General features: G+C 43.0%; 1 protein-coding gene across 2 annotated transcripts in view; it reads left to right on the top strand.

Annotated features, from left to right (window-relative positions):
- Positions 1-22405, top strand: part of LOC138525280 (farnesol dehydrogenase-like) — a 139747-nt gene that overhangs the window by 47657 nt on the left and 69685 nt on the right. Inside the window, exons 2-3 of one of the 2 annotated variants that reach the window (XM_069635572.1) lie at positions 3763-3870; positions 17525-17664. In XM_069635572.1, the coding sequence (XP_069491673.1) occupies positions 3763-3870; positions 17525-17664 (248 nt within the window). The remainder of the gene's footprint in view (positions 1-3762; positions 3871-17524; positions 17665-22405) is intronic. The other variant, XM_069635573.1, reaches the window with a different exon arrangement.

Below are 22405 nucleotides of genomic sequence, written 5' to 3'. Positions count from 1 at the left end.
ATAGTCTTGAAAGTCTCTCCTTTTCCAGATCTCGCCTCTGGAAATACAGTCAACAGTTCCAACATGGCAGCTTTTCTTCTTGGAACTCCGCGTTTCAGCGAATCTCAGTCTTTGGATTATCCTCATCCTGGCTTTGCATTCTCATCTCCTGATATCCTTTCTGTATAGTCTCTGGGTTGGATTTGGCAACTCTCGTTCAGCAGTTGGCTTTTGCATTTTGCTCCAGTCTCTCGTTTTGGCAAGTCTGGTTCAGCTGTTGGCTCGAGTTCAATCACTGGCCATGACAACTCTGATTCAGCAGGTGACATTGGCAACTCTGGTTCATTCTATGGCTTTGGCAACTCTGGTTCAGCCACTTACTTTCACGGCTTTAGTTCAGCTTCCTTTTCCAACACTGATTCAGCTGCTTGCTCTGAAAACTCTGGTTCAGCTGTTGTGCTGCACTCCTCTTCCTGGTATGAGACGACCCCTGGGCCAGGTGTCTTAGGGTCAGGGTATTTTCTCCCCACGCATGCAAGTTACTATTTCTTTCAGCTATAAGACAGGAACACATCCCCTGCCTTAGAGTTGTGAGGCTGTTGCAATTGCATAACATCCTCCATCCACAGTCTGTTTACCTTGTCTCTTCCGCAGTTTTTGACATCGCTTTCTCCTTTCTGCTTGATCTGGGTTTCAGCAAAAACCACATCTTCATGCAAAGCTACAGGGGCTAAAGGGTCTTACCGTACACAGAAAAGAAGATGCACGACAACAGTGTTGGAGGAACACATATATTTCATTCCTTCCTCTCTTCTCTCTCTCTGTCTGCCGCCTCCCTTTCATCTTTCCCTTCTTGCTCTGCCCCTTTCCCATGACGATCTGCCCCTCATGGCTCTACCCGCATAAAGGGCCAGTAGCTTGCTGAACCCATAGACCTGGGTCCTTTAAGACGAGGCGGCAATACTTAGAGATGGATGGGAATGCAAAACATACTCATACATCAATAATCAAACTGACTCAGGAAGTCGGCAAAACTTAGTAAAGTTTTATTTGCAATTATCTAAAACAGGGAGTTACAACGGACATCAAAGAACGTTGTAAAGCACAATCTCGATGAATTTCATAAAAAACATCTATGTATACGCTCCATACTAACAGGGGTTGTGATTGAGTCGCTAATATCAGGTGGACAACTAAGCCCTCCTTTAGTGCAAGTCATCTTCAATGAATTGTTGTGTATTTTGTGACGATGGTTATGCAAACGATAGGGCTCTCTGATACGTGATACGTGGCCCTCTACAATTGGTTGGCACGTTTGTACCCTTCTGGAATATTCCACATGCTAGCAGCACGCAGGCTGGTTCTCCAGGTGCCTCCCCATCCAAATAGCCCAACATCTACCATCCGTCTTGCGGTTTGCCGTTCAATTATGGCTTTGAACTTGGCCTTGCAGAAGTTCTCTGTGCCTGAGAATAAAAGGGAGTGTTGCATTGTCTTAGCTTCTGGTTTTGGTGTAGCTTGACCCAAAATCTATTTTCATCTGACCATGTGACTGGAGACCACGTTTACGAGCTCTTCGCTGCATATAATACTATTAAATGATGAACTCTTGCCGCCTTCAATGTTTTTTCATTCCACCTCAAACAGAAGTTTGTTTCTTTCTCACGTTCATGTAACTACTTGACAGACAACCAGGCTCACTGTGGCCTCAACTCTTGGTGCTGGGCCAGCCAGCCTTTCTTGAATTTTCCTTCGCCATTAGCTATTTTCAGACTCAACCCCCTTCCATTCACAGGGTTCAAGCTTTGCTAAAGTACATCGTGGAATATCCAGGTTCTATACATTCCTATGTATATACATTGGCGCATCGGCGCAATCTATTCACTACGTATCCAGCCTCAAGATCACTTTGTCTACTTGCGTTACTGCATCTGTGCAAATGTAAAATGACTTTGCATTTTCTTCAGTGTTTCTTTGCATGAGCATTTTCATTTCGATCCTGAAATGTTGCACATCTTCGACACTTCCTCTTCAGATCTTATCGAATGTCTATGTTCTTTCGTCTTGTGTATATTTTCAGGGTGCGTCAGTTCTGCTTCACATGACGTCACTAGTCTTTTTTCTCGCTCATTTTCACACTTCTTCCGGGACTCTGCCCAGAAGACCATAATTTCTTCGTGAATGCATATAGGGTTTTCTCAGTGGATACCTTGTCTCAAGAATTCTTTGCTTTCTAGGCCTCCTCACTGGTCGTGCATGTGTCGCAATTTCCAGTTCCCAACACATAGGCAACATGGGGGCGGAGCTTCTGGTAGGGGCTTTTGCCTCTTCTTCTACACTACCTATAACAAAGGGTAGTCTCATTGGCAGTGTACTGGCTCCTTATCAGATCATTATTTTAATATATTGTTGCTTCTTTATGACTCTTCTAGCCATCCTGCTGCCTTCTCCTGGAATGCTGCTGCCACCAAGCCAAAAAGTGTTTAATTAGAATGTAATATTTTCCTCACATTATACATGAAGCATGCAAGTGAGCCATGAATATTTACCAAGGTTATGACAAGAGAGGTTGTCATCCTGGAGACTCAAGGGGATATTTTCTCTGGTTTTGGCCCTGTACTGATTTTCAGGGTACAAGTTCATACATATGGGTGGACAGCGTCCGCCCACTTTTTTTAACGGGTTGACGCAACCCCGGGTCTGTGTGTTTGAGGCCAGCATTAAAAACAAGTGTGCCTGCTCAAGTGTTCAGATACTAGGATTTCACACCAGGTTGGCATGTTTCCAATGCAGACGCTTACCCACAAGAACACATAAAAGTGCCATTAAAGCGCACGTGTCATATTTGGATTTTATTTCTTTGGAATCTTTCATTATAAACTTAGTGTCCCTGCCTTCCTTCTATCCCTGGCCTGGGAAAAGTGGTTATGAGCTGGTGGAAGGAAGGAGAAACAGAGTTTTGAAAGGCACTAGCAACCATCTTGGATTTTGAAACCGGTTCTACTCCTTTCGCTCTCTCTGTTTTTCTGCGTGCATGCTCCCTGAGACACTATGCTTGTGTGCTTCCCCTCAGAAGAGGAGAGGACATGGGTTTCTCTCCTGGCTCAGGAAGTCAGCCTGTAGGATGTAAGGCTCTCTGGGAATCTTTTTCCCCTTAAAGAAACTTTACAACATAATGTTGCCATATGGTGAAACCCTCCCTCCCATAGGTGGTATGGTGTGGGTGCACAGGGTATCCTCCCCTTACAGATAAGCTTCCTTTATTGACAACTGGAACATTGGCAGCAGCACTATATTTTTACAACTCAAAAATAGAAAAGACACATGGTGAACAGAAGAACTGAAAGTTTGCCACCCACATAGGACAGATACAGCCAGTGCTGGGTTGTAGAGTGTCCGCAAATCCTTTGAGTGTGTGCAGCGAGCAAGGCCATACCAACTCAGGGGCATTTGGGCAGGTGTCTCTGATAAATATATGAAATAATCCAAAAGAATCATTGTTGTAAATTGATAATAAACATATGACTTATCAGAACATTGATGTCCTCAAATTATTAGGTATGCTGGGGTGGCTATTTGCGGGTGGGCCCATTATGTGATGATTCTGCACAGTACTATATTGTCCACCATCGGAGTGGGACTCCCTACAGGGAAGTAGGAACAGTTGCCCATAGGTTGGTGTCTCCCGAACGCTAGTGGGGCTTATGCAGGGTCGCTCCCATATCAGAGGAGTCTGCACTAGTCCATGTTTGCAAGTTGATGGCATGCTCTCTTCTCACACAGGTTTTCAGGTGGCGGTCATTTCCAGGGACGAGACCAGGCTGGAAAAACTGAAAGCATTCATCCCGCCTTCATCGATAGGACGACTACACACGCGGGTCGGAGATGTGGGTAAGAATGAGAGAAGATATATGATATGATAGGTTATTTATAACACGCTTAATACCCGGAGGGTTCTAAGCGCAGACCCGGGGATCGAACCTGTGTTGCTCTGCGCCGTCTTGCTTCCATTGCCAGCACATTGCCCCTGAGCTAGCCTCCCGAGATGGTGCTTGGTATTTGCTCCCTTGGAGACCAACGGTCAATGGGTATTTCAAAGAAGGACCAGCTTCCTAAAATAACTACTCTGGCACCCCTGTCAGCCTACATGTATGTCTAAGACAATGGTGAACAAAGTTCTGCATGCAAACGCTTCCCTACATGACTGCTGCAGTTCAAACTGAAGTCATAAGCACCCTACCCAACACAAACCTCGATTACACTCTACATGCAGGCCCCTGATAGATGTGTTTCTGCTGCATTTAAAAGGCCAGTGATAAAAACACCAGAATTAGCAGTCAACGTTTTTACCAGGTATCCCTCTTAGTGCTCAATGCTATGACGAGAAAGGCATTTCCCTTTCCACATTACGTTCATTGAATGTGAAACATGCCATTCATATCTCCTACCATCACAACTCATAATTAAGAGGTATTTTAAAAATTGGAGGTCAATAAGGTACCACATGTTTTTATTGTCACCCCAATACCCGTAATTAGGTTGTTTATCCTTTCTTTAAGAAGCCAATGCTGTATGCTTCTTTTTTTAATTCTCATCTTTCTATACTTTACTGTGTTTGGATGAAATGTGGGAGGTCAGTGAAGAACCATTTTGACCAGGTTAACCCAAATCTTAATACATTAAATTACATTTAAGAATATAAGAGATCCATCCCAAAGTTGTGTTAACACCACAGGTTTAATGGCGTTTTACTAACATTCAAAGGTGGTTCACCTTCTTTCTTTGTCAAACTCTCCCTTTTCCCACTTAAAAGAGCCGCAAATAGTGTCCAATTCCAATTCTTCTTAACTGAAAATGAACACATAGGCATGAAGAAAAAGGAACAGGAAAGTTAAAAGGAAAAAGGAAAAAACTTGACATGAAACACTGCTGTACTACAGTATTTTCAAATGTGGCTATGGTGGCTCCATCTCACATCTCCATGCTCAGGTGGTCCAGCATAGAACCTTGAATTTAGTTGTCTTACATTCCATCCTTTCTGATCAGATGGCTTCTGACACCACAGGAATGACTGTCCTAAACTGGTCACACAATCGATACTTCTTCCTTTCTGTTAACTCTGTTGCATGCCCGGGATGTGAACGTCCATTTTCTTTTCTGGCAGTGCCCTCCCTCAGTGGTGGCGATTCAGATGATTCCTGATGCAAACTCTCACCCACTTCTTATGTCCAACTCTGAAAATGTCCATAATCCACTCAGGCATCCACAGGTATAGCAACTGAGACAGCACCTTCACTCAATGACCTACACAGAGCTCATACAGACCGGCTTGCTTCAGCTCCCCTTGGCCAGCAGACATCCTGCAGGCACTCAGGATCAACCGGCAGTGCTAGCAGTGAGAATTTATCTCACTTCTTCCCTCCCAAGTGCAAATGAAGGCTTGGGCTACTCACTGGGAACTGATTCCGACATGCACCTTCTCAGTCTCTCAATGCTCTCTAACATAGAGGCTCTGGAATGTGATAGGAAGCAGCAACACAGCTGGGAATCTCCACTGCCTCTGGTTGGTTTAGTCTCGAATCTGCCCCATCCTATGACAGAAATACCATGTATCTTCATCATCTTGCAAATCTAAAGATACTTCATGGGTGACGTCCCAATCCAAGACCTCCTGCAAACTATGATCCATATCATGCCTTTCGGCATGACTCGGGAATAGGAATCCTGCAGAATAATTGATCCATATCATGCCTCTTGGCATGACTCAGGAATAGGAATCCTGCAGAATAATTGATCCATATCATGCCTCTTGGCATGACTCATGAATAGGAATCCTGCAGAATAATTGATCCATATCATGCCTCTTGGCATGACTCATGAATATGACTCCTGCAGAATAATTGATCCATATCATGCCTCTTGGCATGACTCAGGAATAGGAATCCTGCAGAATAATTGATCCATATCATGCCTCTTGGCATGACTCAGGAATAGGAATCCTGCATGACTCAGGAATAGGAATCCTGCAGAATAATTCAGCCTTTGGACCGCCAGCAGTCGGGCTGGCTTCTGAGGGTTGGACGTCTGCTACTGTGCCATCCCTGTGGCACTCAGATGGCCTGCATCATAACTGACCCTTCATGACATGGCCTGAGTTGTATCCAGTGATTACATCAGTGGTGAAAAACATTTCTTTTTGGAAACAATGTTTTTTTCTCCCAGTACCCAGCACTGCCCAACAGATTCTAGGACTGGGGTTTATTTATATTTTAACACCAGTTATAGAATATGTTGTGCGGGCCATGTAGTTGGAGAGAGAAATAGTTGACCACAACAATGTTTTTTCCGCCGATATTATCACAAAGAACTGGTCCGAGAGGTGGTCCAGCATCTCTCTCTTGCTTAAATCATGGGGTGGGGGACCTCCACTCCTCGAGCATGGTGGTTACGCTTCCCCTGTCCGGATTAGGCTCAGACAGGAATGTAACCAAATAGATGATAACTATTTATTCTAAGTGCACTTCCTGCCTACACCACATAGGATGGTTTCTGGGCCACTTTACCATGGTCAGGGTACCGCTGCACAGGGTGACATGGCACTTTAGCTTTTTTTTTTTAAAGAAAAAAGAAGGGTCACAGAGTGTTCCCTGTAATTGTATTTTGTTATTTATAACTCCCTTAATGGCCAGAGGTTTCTAAGCACGGACCCAGGGATCGAACCTGTGTTGCTCTGCGTCGTCAGTGACCCACGCCCGGCCCTCTGAGGGGAGGAGGAACTAGGTTGCCCAGGAAGAGATGGGAAGCTGGGAGGCATGCAGGGTAGGGGTCCAAGTCTTGGACCCCTAGGGTGGCCAACTATCCCATATTTTGCAGGACTGTCTCTTGTTCATGGGCTTTGTCCCTCGTCGCGCACCGATCCTTCTGGGCTGGTTAAAGGTTCTGACAGTTTGTTTCTGAAGTGGTATTAACTGTCAACGCCTTCCCACCTTAGCAGGGAAGGACATAGGCTGCCTCTGAGGTGCTTTGTGTCAACAAAGCATTAGAATAAGTTTGATGAGGTGTTAATATGCCAGCACACAGCTGTCTGTTGAAGTATTATTGTCCCTTAAGAGGTGTGAATGGTGGGTGATAAATGGTAAGGGGGCACAACACTGCATGTTGTGTGGAATAAGGCCTGAAGCAGGTTCCCTCAAACTGCTCTGCATTTATTTGCCCAAAACCCAAATGAGATTGAAGACAAGCTGTATTAATTTGTTTTGCTGGACATGTTTCACTCTCTCTCTCTCTCTCTCTCTCTCTCTCTCTCTCTCTCTCTCTCTCTCTCTCTCTCTCTCTCTGTATATATATATATATATATATATATATATATATATATATATATATATATATATATGTTTTATTTATTTGTGTTTTGGTTTTACAAGCAAGCCTTTCACAAATGTTACCAACAAGCATCTACAGACATGACATGTAACAATAAATACTATAAAATCTCTAAAATAGTATCAAGTACCGTAGGAGACCCCAAAAATGAATGGCTAATCCTTGCATGTTCTGAATGCTCACAAGGCCTAATAGGACTGCTTCTTTCTTTCTCTTCATTGTTAGTATGTTTTCAATTTTGTTCCCATGTTCCCTCCCTGCTGCGCTGTCGGCGTTTTGAAACACAATTTACTTGATGTATAAGCACCTTACAAATGCACAATAAAATAAAGAAAATAAAACCTTTGACTTGTACAGCGGATTTGGCTGAAGGTTTGCAAACATAATTGTACTAATGCCCCCCCCCCCGCACCCTCCCAGACTGGACATTTTGGGAAAGATCCATTAAAAAATAAAGAAGTTATTAAGAAAACAAAAAAAGCGCAGTTTCGGCTTTGACCCCATTCATTCTCCCATAGAGGGAAAAAGTCAAATTTTTACTCAAGCGCCAAGCAAAAACCGTTGGACAGAATTGGAACAGGTACAAAACAACTTGGGCACGAATCGTTGACTCGATTTTGTGGGGTAGGCGGTCTGGGGTTATTGTGTCCAGTAGTTTTTGAAATATTTGATGGCCCCTTCTCCCAGATCTCTAGTGATATTTCCCATGGTGCTTTGCAATTTTCCTAACAAACAGTTTGTCGCAAGGCCAACTAAACTGGACATTCTGGTAATGATTTGTTAGAAAATGAAAAACTTATTAAGGAAACATCAAAATGCTGTTTTCAACCTACTCACAATCATTTTCGCATAGAAAAAAAGTGCAGTTGTTGAACAGCGGTAGCTTGAAAACCGCTTGGCAGATTTGGACCAAATAAGAATCAATTTGGGCACAAATCGTTGACTTAATTTCCTTGCCTGATTTGCAGTAAATCCATCCATTCGTTTTTAAAATATAATCGACAGCGGATGGGATGCTCAGAACTACATCTGTGAAGATGTTTGGTCAAGTACTTAAATCGCAGACTGGGCCTTATTCCTGGTTTCACCACTTACGCAATGTGTGTGGTCCTTGGCAAATCATTTAATCCTACTTTGCCTGATCCGTTAAAGTTGGAAGTCTCTATAAATTATTTAGTTTAGAGCGTTTGATATTAAAACATCATCTTTAGTGCTGTTACATATTAACAATAGCAAGCATTCACATATTGCATTACACAAAGTTATTTATCTCTTGGCGTATACATGAAACATATTATGACACTACCAATCATCCCCTATAGTATCAAAGACTGACTCTCCTGGTAATGTTATTTTCCATGATGTCACTTCTTATTATGCCAGAACAGATCCAATGGAGTGGGTCTTCATGTCTTTTGTTGCGCAGGGCCTTAGAAATCACAAGACAAGCATTGAAGAGAAATCTAACCAATCAGTCCCTTTATGCAAAACAATTTACAGAAAATTATATATTGATTTAAAACCATAATATTTAACACAATATTGCTATATTTGGAGCTCCTAGAGCTGGAGGTAAATGCTGCCAACCCGAGATTGGGCAGACCCTTACCGTCGCATTTAAAGGCTACCGCCCAACTTGTGAAGGCCGTAAATATGGGATACTATGCACTATTTCCAGCCTAGTCCCAGAAACCATCCAACACATGACCTTTGGGATTAATGATTTTATAAAGATCAAGATTTCTAATTTCTGGGCTTTGACCTCCAAATTTTTAGGCTTGGTGTATGCAGTAAAAGCCTCACATTTCCTTTGGAAACCTAAACGGGTAAAATCAAAGAAAATGAGTTTGTCTGCAAATGGTGGTCTATATAGGCTCAATCAACTTAGTTTGACCAGAAAGCAATTTAAGTTGTTCCATAGGTCATTGAAATTGAATAAAGATTAAAAAGTGCAGTTGAAAAGATGCAATCCTGTCTCACTCCAACAAACGAGCTCATGGGTTTGGACAGATCACCTTCCCTAGTAAATCTAAACTGGATTTTGGTGTCAACATGTAGCAACCTTATGAGTTTTAGTAGACCCTCAGGGAAGGACCATTGCAAATGTTTGTGCCATAGCAAGTCTCTATTAGCATAGCCAAACACATTATTAAGGTCCATACTGGCAACATAAATCCCAAGACAGGCTTTGAAGAGAAATCTAACCAGTCAGTCCCTTAATGCATTGCAGTCCTATAGTCTTTTTATTTGTGTGTGTTGTGCTTGTGTTAAAAGGCCTTTTGCAACGTAAGTTGCGATTAAAGTGGATGGGAGCAGAGGAAAAGAGGTGCGCAAATGATGCAGCTTGGAACCGTGCGCGCCACAAACAGCTTCTGATACATGGCCGCATCTAATTGTCCTACGAAACATTTTTGTAAAGTTGGCCACCCTAGTCTGAGAGTCAAGTGGGAAGGAGACATGCGGGAAAGAGGAGGGCAGAGATTGCAGGGGCTGTTACCACATGTAGCCTGAGCTACAGAAACTTATTCCACAGTAATGTGTCATGCAGAAAGGTGATCCTGAACTTCTGAGAGAAGTAATATCAAGTTCGAAATTCTAGGGCCTCCCATTTCACATCTGAAACTCAACATATCCTTTCCTCACTCTCCATCAACCCCCCATACCCTCTCCTGTTCCCCTGTCTCCCTTTACTCCTCTGCCTCCACCCCTCACTCCCCTCTGTCTCCCCATAATACCTGATGAGGACTCCAGAGTAGTCCACTCTATGAAGGTCTCCTCCAACCAGGTGCTTCCCTGCTCTTCAAGAACCATTAAGGCAACATCTCCTCTCTCGCAAGGGCTCTTGCCGTCTTCTGTAACCACTCCTTCGCCACTTGCTCTTTACCTCGATCCCTCAAGCACTCCCTTGTGCACCTTCTCTTAAAAAAGCTGTCTGCTGACCCTGCCTACCCAGCTAACTACCACCCTATCTCCCCTACCCCCTTCCTGGGTAAGCTCTTGGAGATGTTGGTCCTCCCCAATTGACCCTTCATGCTGAACTTGTTGGTTGCCTCCATGATCATCAATATAGATTCCAGGGATCCAGAGGCACAGAAACTGCTCTCCTGAACACCTGTGAAGACATGCTGGCAAATCCTAACTCTAACTCTCCTGCTGTTCTTATTCTCCTTGTTCTCTCCTCTGCCTTCGACACTGTCAACCATTCTATCCTCTTAAAACGGCTCTGTGATAACCTTGGCATTAAGGAGCGTGCACTGGATTTGTTGACCTCTTTCCTCACTAACTGCCCTCACCAGCTGCAACTGGGCCCTTTCTCCTCCACCACCTCACTCTCTACCTGCGGCATCCCTCAGGGCTCTATCCTATCGCCCTGCCCCTTCCACATCTAACTCGCCCCTCTCGCTCACCTAATCTCCTCGTTCTCTCATCACTTCCAGTGCTATGCTGATGAAACACAAATGTGTTTGAGACTTCCCTCTACTACCGCCTCTTCCTCCTCTCTCACCCCTGATTGCCTGACTGCTATCCCGGCATGGTATGCGGCTAACAATCTATGCCATAATGCCAATAAGACAGAACCTTCCTATCGGGACGCCTGCGCCCTGTTTCCCTCTTACCCTCTGGCTGCCTCCTTGGGCCCTCTACCCTCATCATCTTGTGAGGCCAAAAACCTTGGGGTCATCTTCAACTCTTCTCTCTCCTTCACCCTTCACATCTTGGACCTTGCCAAGAAGGCCCACTTTTAGCTTCACCTCCTTAGAGGCATTCTCCCTTTCATCACCTTTCCCCAAATGCTCAGCGTCTCCAGAGCTCTGGTCCTCTCCAGGCTGGACTACACCCCCATCAGATAATCCAGAAGAGGGCTGCAAGACTTATCTTTGGCCTAATGCCCAGGGACCGTATCTCTCCAGTCCTAAAATCTCTCTACAGGCTTCCTGTTGCTGCAAAATACTCCCCTGCTAGAGCCCTATGCTCCTCTAATTGCAACTCTGTTTTTCAAACGCTTTTCAAAGCAGAGAATGGGGGGGTCTCTCTCTTTGGCAGGTTTCTCTCTTTAGAAAAGCCTTCCTGCCCCTCTCAGACTTGAGCCGGACCTCCTTAAGTTGCGGAAACTCCTCAAAACGTTGCTCTTCTCCACCTCTTTCTCTTTCTTTTTTCCCCTTCCCGCCTAATCACCCCACTGTGCCACTGAGACTGGCTGCCTGGCCCTCCATGTATCCCAAAGGTTACTAAACCCTCTACCGATTCGATACCAGTAACCCCTTTCCCCCCAGCGCTGCCCTTGCAGGCCCCACTCAGCACTGCCCTTGCGGGTCCCTGCCTGGCGGCTGCGCACCCTGCTCCCTTGGGTTTCCTCTGCTATAGTACTTAGCCAGTGCCCCCGCCCCCCTCCGGCACCCCTTGGCACTTCCCATTCCCTGCTCCCTTCCCCCTTCCCCTATCTCCTGCACTTCTCTTAACTGCACTTGCACGTCCGAATGCCACAAGGCCTAGTAGGACCATGATTGTATATTTACTGTTTTTTTTATAATTGTTACCTACTCTCCTTGCCGCCCCCCAGACTCCCACTTTGCCTTGTGGTGCCTTGAAACACCGTTTTGATGTATAGGTGCCTAACAAATGCTCAATAAATAAATAAATAAGGTGCCAAGCAGAAACCTGAGAACAAACGTGGCTATTTGCTTGGAATGACCACTTTATTCACAGCCTAGCACTGTCCTCCCCGGTCATTGCCCTATTTTTAGATTGACACAAAAGAAATTCTAATGAACATTTTCTACAGGTGTTTTGCTTGACCTACCCACACCGCAGTTACCATCTTCCTCAGCAACACATTTGCCAGGTAACAGGCAAGACATCCCATTCAGAGACAGGCACATTCTGATGCAGACCCAGAGCTGGGAGAAAGCCAGACTCTGGAGAAATATAATGCATACTGCTAAGGGACAAGCATTTCGCAAAAGGTCACTCGAATCATATTTTATGCCTGTTTATATGCTTACACATGACCCTGGCATGGCAGTTGCACTGAAGAATTGTGGGTACTTCGATATGTTTTGTAAGGGTCTGAAGCTTTTTTTAAATACCCAGAAGTAAACTTAAAAAATGTCACTGAAAGAAAAATGTATTTGTACATCTACCTGTGAGATCTATTGTTACATTTCATAGAATCCCCTCCTGCCGCTCTCTCTACGAACCCGGTGCCCTCTAAAAAGCAGTTTGTTAAATCTCTGCATACTGTTATCTATAATCCATTTTACTTTTTCAGCCCATTGTTACCCTCTTCACAGTAAATTCATTATTATATTTCATTCAGAAAATTCTCTGTCTTATTACATTCATAGATTGTATGCTACTCAATCTACTTTATAATCTTCCCACTAAATACCTGTTTATAAATCTACGTATTTAACCCAATATTTTCTTCTTGCGAAATTCACTGCACTCAATTCATGGTTATATTTAATTATTTGATGCATTATTACATTACATCCATTGTAATGGTATACTTATTCAGTCCCTTATTATTCATTAGATATCAAAATAGTTGTAATATCGTACCCATTTAGAACATTGTTCTACCTCATCCTATACACTTAATAATTGCCACACTGACTTTAAATCCATTGTCTCTGACCGTGTGTAGCCTGACAATTAACGCACTAAATCAATTGTTGGACCCAGTCCGGGGATTACATTGTGTTTGCTGTCAATTATGGTTACTAGAACTGATACCGCCTGATCCACCTTCCTCGTCACAATGCTTACTCTATGTCAAGGACTGTGACAAGGAAGACCTGGACTTAATGTAATGAAGATTACATGTATGTAACCGGGCCATTACCTCCTCATTCAGGTCTTTATCGTCACAGTCCTTGACATAGAGTACAGACTGTGACGAGAAAGACCTGTGCTTAAAGTAATGACGATTACTTGTAAGTAATCAGGACATAATTGTGGGGCACAATCTAGGACACATAATGCAGGTTTGTGTATACAACATTAAAAACAACCATTTAAAATGTACATTACAGACATTAACACAATAAATACATGTGGCACTTTGCAAATACAACCATAAAGTGTCATCTAAAATCTTTAAGACAATTTCATAATTATATCAAATTCATTCACATGTCAGTTCCATAATTTCTTTCTAAAATATAGTGATTAAAATAGTTCCTACATTATTCACAGAGTGCAAGGATCGCATTCCATTTAATATAAAATTTAGTCATGTGATAAATAAAATTAAAGTCGTTTCCATTCATGAACATTTGCCATAGCATGGTAGGGTCCGGGACACTAAAGCAATTATTATACGCTTTCAGCGACTGGTCTCTAATATATGTCAGACTTTCACATCGTGTCAAGATATGTTCTAATGATTCAATAGTTTCACCACAAAGCCGACATTCCCGTTCGTTTTGTGCCAGGCCTTTCTGAGCTCCATCAATTTCTAGCACATTACTTTTATTAAATGTTAAAAGTAAGTACTGTCTCATCAGCCATGATTCTGGGAAGGCCACAATATAGGTTGGAAGGCTAGTTTGTGATTCTATATACTGGATAAAGGGTCCACTGTGAGAGTTACACGCACAATATTTTTTAAAAATGTTTTAATAAGCATTTAGTGTAAATAAATACAAACCTTTTGCTTTATCTTTCCTGCCCCACAATAGCCAAGCCAAATTCCACTGATATTTCTTTCATCAGCTGCAATTTTCCTTGACATCACTTCACAATACATTTTGGTTAGGCTTCTCATTCTGCAGTAGTTACAATGGGCTTGGCTATAAACTTTCAGTCTTTGTTCTTTGTTATCCATTTCCTAATACTGTTATCTTTTAAGCCTGTTAGCCTGTTTAGCATCATTTCCAAAAAGTTACCCAACGCTCTTATTGTCTTATTGTTTGGATTGTCATACAGTGCTTACCACCGTAAGTCGGAGTTCAAACCACACATCGGGGTTAGAATCGTGTAGATGCTTTGTTCTTTCTGTTTTTAGTTCCTTACGGAACATAGTTAAATGCCGTAATGACTCTTCTTCTTGATTTCATAGACAGCATTTGTTGTTGCTTGTCAGACCGTATTTCATAAGATTTTGCTTTGCTCTCAGCACGTTAAGTCTGAAATGCAGGATCAAATACCTATATTTTGGATTTGCCCTCTTCCTTAGGTATTTTGGCAAGATCTTTGGAAAATTTGTTAATTTAGTTGATAGTGTATGTGACTTAGAAGCAGAGCGGGCAGCTTCTGATTGAGCCCAGTCCACTGACATGAGTGATATTTTTACTCGTATTGGATGGTTACGACGAGTTTCTACATTCATGCTCAAGTTTTCCAAGATTTCAATACATTTCATTCTTTACATCTTTAACAGCCAGAAGGGGATTTTCTCGTTTTCTGCCTTCATGATTTTATACTGAAGCGGATATGTCTGTTAGTTCCACTTTCCTGTAGGTGGTCAGTGCTTTCCAAATAACATGTGCATGCAATGAGTGCAGTCCTAGTTCGTGACGGATCACACCTATGGTAACAGAGTTTGCCATTCTTAAAATTCTCCTCCAAAACCTGGCGTCAAGTTTATCCCATGTTTCCATGGAATTCTCAGACCAGTATCTCCTGCATAGATTATGGTCGGCGTTACTTTTTGGTTGTAAAAATGAAGGCCTGAGCTATTAGTGGATCCATTTTAAATTCCAGGTGTTTGATCCATGGTTTCTCTCCCCAGTCAGCACTTATCTTAATACCCAGATATTTTGTGCTCTTCGTTATCAGATTGGATAATTTCCAAGGCCCCATTTGAATGTTTTTTTTTTATTTTCACTTGTTTTTTTTATTATTAGAATTTCTGACTTTCCAGCATTTATTTTTTGCTTCTTCTCTTCCACATATTGCTGAAGGGCGGCAAGCTTTCGCTGGAGACCTATCACAGCCATATCCAACAAAATGAGGTCATCTGCATATAACAGATGACCTATAGCATTCACCCCTATTCGAGTCGAGCATGTTCTTAGTGGCTCGAGCCTATCTTTGATGTCTAGAATGTAAAAGTTATATAAGACTGATGCAATAGGCCTTTTGTTGTAATAATGTCCTGGCTTAGGGTGCCCTTTCGGTCTAGTCTTACTTGTGGTTTAGGGTGCCCTTTCGGTCTAGTCTTACTTGTAAACTGGTGCCTGTGTGTAAGTCTATAATGGCTGCCAAGAGATCTTGTGGACATCCCTTTTGCCTCAATTTTTCCCACAAAATGTGCCGATCAACTCTATCGAACGCAGGCATGTCAATGCACGCGAGAAATAGCTTTTGGTTCTCATTTAGAGTTTTCATTTTTAGTAGGTTGAGTAGTAACAGGTTTAATCCGCAATCTACTTTTTTTTTCAAAACCTGCCTGTCTGTGTTCAAACTTTCTGCTAGATGTTAACCATTATTTCAATCTTTTCAGTAAAATACCGGCATATAATTTTCCTAGGACATCCAGTAATGATATGGGGCGATAGTTTTCTGGTTTTGCTCTATCGCCCTTTTTAGATATTGGTATCACAACCACTTTTGTCCAGGACTCCGGTATTTGCCCACTGAGGTTGATTCTGGAGAATAAGTCATAGCACATGTCAGGCCACAGTTCCGGGGTTTGTTTTAGAATTAAATTGGTCAACGCATCAGAGCCTGGAGCATGAGATCTGCTTGCGTTGTAAATTAATGTCAGGATTTCATTCTTAGTGAAGTCTATGGACCATGATTTATCACTTGATGATTTTTTTGCGAGGTTCTTAGTGGTATTGTTTTGACCATACATCTTTCCAAAGTGATGTAGCCATTGAATTTCTTGGATATGGTTGATCTGTTCTGCTGCTTGTGAACTCAGATTTTTATTTGATAAAGTCCAGAAGAAGTTGGCGTTTTTGTTGTCTATTGCCATTAACATTTGTTCTGAATCCTTCTGGTATAATTGGGCTCTATGAGACCTGACCCAATTCCGATAATTTATCTTCAACAGCTTTGTTTTGCTTGCTCTGCAGTCTGCCGTTTCTTTAATTAAGGCTCTTCAATCTTTTACTAGCTGCTTCTTCTTCTGTGCTACCTCCGGGTTAAATTGATGCAGCCTTATTGTTTTGTTTTTCTGTTTTTCTAGACTAGTTTCTCTAAATACAGTTGGACAGGATTCATAGTCAACACCTAGATCTGTTGAATCCTTCCACTTTTTTATGGCTGTTGTCAAATGTGGAACAGTTTTAGATGATAATCGCAGTCTGTTTACGTTCACTTTGTGTGGCCAGATTTTTTCATTCTTAGCACTGCCGTCTTGACAAGCCATTTGGCTGCAAGTTAGAATTAACTGGCTATGGTCACTCTTAGTCGATGACTCTTAGTCGATGGCAAGATCCTTAAAGATGTTATTCTTTGGAAGGTTACAGAATCGACAAAGTAATAATCCAAGGTTGCACTTGCATTATAAGATGCCCATGTTGTGGCGCCTTCCCGATCACATTTACATTGCCATTTGCCATGTAAAAATCTCTTTTTTGCATCTCTTTCAACCATTTTATTGTGCATGTTTCTTTTTGACAATTATAGTGCGATTGTCCTGTTAGGTTAAGTCATCGATGTATTTCATGACTATTTCCAGGAAAGATTCTCCATCCTTGGCTTTGATATTCCAATATAGATTGATAATTACTGGAGTTGTCTTTGCCGCAGACATATGTTGATTGTCTTGCATTATCACTATTTGGATAAGAGTAGTTGGAGACTTAACTCGCACTACATTTTCACGCAAGTTATTTTTTATGATGGTAAGTATACCAGGATGATAATTACACGCTAATTTTACGGTATTGTTCTCATGGTCAAATAGTCTGAGTTTCCATTTCAACCAGTATTTTATCCTTTTTATAATATCTAGTTTTCGAACATGGCAACATGCTCCATTCTATTTGGGAGTTGCAACTCTGGTCCTGTTTCTGTGTTTGCATTCTGGGACTTTTGGTACTGGATTTATAATGGCAATATCGTGGACTACAGGTCTCAGAATGCAAAGTAAACACCAGAACTGGACTAGCAGCTCCCGTATAGAACAGGCCTTCTTAGCATGCATGGGTTTTTGTGTCCTGACTTTAGCACTCATGACCTTTCTGACAGGTGAAATCCTTCTCAGGTTCTGAAGAAGGAGCAGAAGCAGTAAAGACCTCTCTGCTGAAGAGCGTTGGCCAGATCACAGACGTGGTGTCCTCCCTGGGGTTCAGCTGGTGGCAAGGAGGCCCTCCTCACATGCAGACTTTGAATGAACTTAACCGGGTATGTATAAAAGGCCACTGAGCACTGCAGCGGTGCAGATTATTTTCTGTTGTGCGTTGAGGTGCATACACAAGGTGCTGATGGAAGCTACGAAGATCATGGTTACAATGGCCAATTGGATGCAGGTGGTGGTGTTGGATTGCATGGCGACCATTGAGGTTTTAATGTTGACAACCCTGAGCATGGCCGAGGTGATGAATGTGCAGGGAGGGAAGTGATGAATGTGCTGTGAGTGTCAATGTTTTGTCTTTAGAACCATAACAGGTGTTTTTCAAGTTGCAGATCTGCCTTGTAAATGGTGAAGATACAAATTAGAAAAGTGCAACGTGCAACCTTTTCTAAAAGCTAGTTACGCACAATTTGCAAAAAAACAAGTCATGTTTGTTGAACAAGCATTGGTATTTGGGTAAATTACACAAAGATACCTAACAGAGAGGAAAGGAGGCAAATGTTTGTGAAAAACCACTAAGTCGTAATTGAAATGATTATGTACAATAATTTCAAATACTTAACCCACACATGATTGGTTATTTATAACACGCTTAATACCCAGAGGTTTCTAAGCGCGGACCCAGGGATCGAACCTGTGTCGCTCCGTGTCGTCTTGCCTCCAAGGCGAGCATGCTGCTGCTGAGCTATCCTCCCAGGATCATAATCTGCACAATTCATTTTCACCTCAGTGATCTGGATGTAAGTGTTGTATATGTATTTGGGTTTTATATTGTGCAAATCTATCTCTGGAGCAACTAAGCATTGTACATGCATTAGAGAGACCAATATGGGTACATCTACAAGACCATCCCAAAGTGGTGGGAATCTGGGGAAAGTGGATCCAAAGTCACACCTACAAATTCCCTAAAAAGCAAGGTCTTAAGTTCTTTTCTGAACTGTAGGAGCGTTGGAGTGGTCCTTTTCGCAACATGGATGATATTCTTGTATTCTGGGGCATAGCTAGAGAAAAATACAGTCATAATGCCTAGTTCTCCCCAATTCCAGAGTCTCTGTTTAAGGCTCGCCCCTGATTTCTTTCTTTCTCTCCATTAACAGGTGCCTTGTTTGTTTAGGAGCTCTGTGAGAGAACAAAAAATTTAATTTCAGAGAAGGACACTTGTTTAAACCACAGGTATCATAAATTAGGATAAAAGCAGACTGCATGAAAAGAAGGCAGTTTGTTAGAAGGAGGCACAGGGCAGACACCCAACTGCATGCTCCTATAGAAGCAATCTGTGAATTCATACAATAGTTCTGCACCATTTCACCTACATTTCTTGGATTCATTCCAGCTGAAAACAGTGTATTTTAGGTTCTTATTCTGTGCAAAAGACTGTGGAGCTCATTTTGCATGAGACTGAGAAACCTGAAGGTGTCTCACCCGCTAGTCCACGGAGATCTGTCGTCCAGGTGGCCAGGACATGGCTTTCGCTATTGTATCCAGTTTCTGAGGATGGGGGAGGATCACCTGGATGAGGGGTCTTCGGGGAGTGGAAGTGGGACACCAAAGGTTGAGACGCGGTACCCCCTTCCTTGTAACACCTTTCCCCCATCCTACCCAGTAGGATATTTATAAACTCTACCCCTGCCCCCTTTTCCAACACAAACACTTTCTTACACTGTGAAAGACAACGGACTAACACCAGAGCTGTGTCATCTCCCAACACAGGGTCAGGCAATTGACAATAACTACACACACCTGATGGCCCTTTGCCTTTCCCACAGGGATAGAAGGCAGAGCACGAGGGCACACTTTAAACAAGGACAAACGCACGAGGAAGCAGCTATTCCAGGATGGCAGTTGAAACGGAGGAGAAAGGCGGCAAGACCTGAAAGAACGACAAGGAGGGAAGTGCCCTTGCCCTTTTTAACCCAGACCCATAAAGCCTCTATGAAAGGAATCGTAAGCCTGTGAACTACAGCTGGCGTGTGGTGTAACAGATTTCAGCGGTGCACAGGGCCCTCCTGCACTGATAGCCCAGGCGGGGAGACACGCTTGCTACCGGGGTACCGTCCTTAACTCCAGAGGCAAGAAACGCCAACAAGTTCAGCACAGCCGGTGAGTTGGAGAGAGCTGATAGTAAACTGGACGGTGTTGAGCCCAAGGTTGTAAAAGGCAACATTATATGAACAAAGAACTTGTGTGGGATTGAACTTTTAAGAAAACCCAGTGAAGGATCAGCTGCAGAGTGGTCCGGTGCCACGTGGGTGCTCATTCAAAGGACTCTGGCTGGTCCCCTTTGTTGAAACTACAAATACAAAGAGGTCCTAGGAGAGGCTGGCGTGAAGTGTCAAAGTGGTCACACAAGAGTTAAGTTAAACCCCTTGTACAATCGAAAGTCTTTGACGCGTTGTCAAGAGGAAAGCTAAGGGAAATGAATCCTGCATTGTGAACTGTCAATTTGGAAAATGTGAACCCGGCTGAGGGATGCCTGTGAATCGAGTTGAACAATAATAACCCTGAGGGATGTCCACAGTGAATGATTGTTTAAAAAGACCTTGAGATTCGCAAATTCTACAGATGATGGCATTTCGAGTGAAAGGCTGTAGTAAACCCGACTGAGGGAGGCTAACTTTGAAAGAAGGATGGGAGTCCGGTTGAGGGAAATCCTGTGGTGAAGAGTAATCACCCAATGTAAAAGAGTACAGAAAGGAACATTTGTTTTGTGGTTTACGGCATATCAGGCCCTCTGAGGCAAGAGACTTTGTGTGAAAGAGACTTGGTCACAGAAGATCCTGATATTGTTGAAAGGAACTGTAACCTTGTGCTGGAGAAGCCCAGGAGTATGCTGTGCTCAGGAGTCCCGCCTTGCTATACCATCCTGACTTATCTTTTTGTGAACACTTCTTTCTTTTCTTGTGAACATTATCCCATACTAATTTGTAGCATAGCGGTAAGGATTGGCAATCGTTTTTTTTTAGTACAGACCCTTTTTATTTGATTAAGACTCCACTTTGACTGTATTATTATTATTTGATGGTCGTAGCTTGCTCCCATCTTAGATTTAGGTTTAGATTAGGCATTTATCTCACCCATTATACAGTTTAATAAACATCCTTGAACTGTGATCACTTGTGTCTGTCTTTACTTCGATAACATGCCTTCCTTACAAGATGTAATGTGAATAAAAGGTTAAAAGCCTTGTGTAAGGCTTTTGCACCTTCCATTCACGTCACCTTCTCATTCATTTGAATGGCAGAGAAGAAGGACGTAACGCAACTTGTGTTCCCGCCGTCTCCCTTCCTCTTCGCCATACAAATGCCCCAGCATTTGTGCTGGCATGCATTTTCATGGTAGTGCAAATGCGGGCGATCTGTAAAGACAGCCTGGTAGGCAGTCTTTAATTGTAATTGAAAATGCTGCCTGCCATTTGAGCACGGTAGGCAGTGTTTACTCATTTGCACAGCTGATTTCATATATGCTGGTCAAAAGGTGGTGTATACTCATGTATGCCTCATTTTGCCACTGCACATTTGCACTCCGCCGTGCAAATGGCCAAAATATGGCTGCAGGGAGCCACCTACATGTACATGTACACGTACACGATCCCTGCCACCAAATTACGAGTTAATTTAAAATTAGCTCTCTTGAGTATATAGATTATTAATGTGGGTATTTATGTGGAAGTTTGAGCTTGTCTAGATCTAGATTGAGATTGAGAGAGGAACTGTTATGTCAGTCATATTTGCTGGATTTTGTTTTACAGGTACTGGGCAATGTCAGAATATTTGGCACGTAGGCCAGGAGTACTCTTGCACACACTTGCTTGGCCATGAACACATCCAAACCTAGCTCTCTATCAACGCAGAAAATCAAATTTGTAAGTGCTGATAGACAGTTTGAGTGCCCAGACAACCCCAGCTTCACCATGGACTATGCAGCACATTGTACTGGTTACACTCTATACATGAGAGGAGCACAAAGTCCCTCAAATTCCTGGGCACTGTCCTGGCCTGCACAGGGGCTTGTGTGTGTCCTGAGGACTTTTTAAAGGTGGAGCTGTAGGCAATGTGACTGTGCCATTATTGACATTGTGGCTCCTCTCATACTGGCAAAGGATATGCTTGCCCTCTCTGGCCTGCCTTGGCAATGTTGTAGGACCCTTCACAGGGTTTGAAGTCAATGACTACTCCCATAACCCTCGGTCTGCAATATGCAAGTAGCCGCCCGCATTTCATGCCGGCCCGCTGGGCCTCTGCCCAGTCTTAACCTTGTCTTTGGAGATGCTGCCCCAGGCTGAGTCTCCACCGGAGTGCCTCGCCTGAGCCCCCAGCTAATCCCACTGCCCACTCACCTGCGCAACCCCAGGCCCACCTCCAGCTCCTGCAAATAGTTTATTTCCAAAAGCAGATAAATGTATAATTCATTTTTTAATAGCATAACAATAAACAAAAAAGTATCAGCATCACAGATGGTGGCTTGGAATGATAATAGCAATACATGCTGCTTTCGTGGGTGCTCAATGCTTGAACCCTGTGTTTTCTGGCCCTGCTGATCCCCAAAAGTGTCTTTCAATGGTATATTGAAGACATTGGATCTAAATGACAGTCAAGGGTCATCTTGTTCTCCTGAAGCTGACAATTACCCTGCATGTCGTAACGGCATACTACAAACATGTTTTATTTAAGAAACTTCTTAAGCAGCAAATGATGGGGCAACCATAACGTATGCAGGAGGCTACTCTGTGCTACACCGACTGCACCCAGCAGCACAGAGCCTTGCTCTGAAAAGTGTTTTCAGAACCTTTCT

Source organism: Ambystoma mexicanum, chromosome 1q (assembly GCF_040938575.1).
Source record: "Ambystoma mexicanum isolate Mex_15411 chromosome 1q, UKY_AmexF1_1, whole genome shotgun sequence".
In the NCBI taxonomy this organism is placed as follows: domain Eukaryota; kingdom Metazoa; phylum Chordata; class Amphibia; order Caudata; family Ambystomatidae; genus Ambystoma; species Ambystoma mexicanum.
The sequence above is the reverse complement of the archived record's forward strand: the minus strand, read 5'-3'. Positions and strand labels throughout refer to the sequence as shown.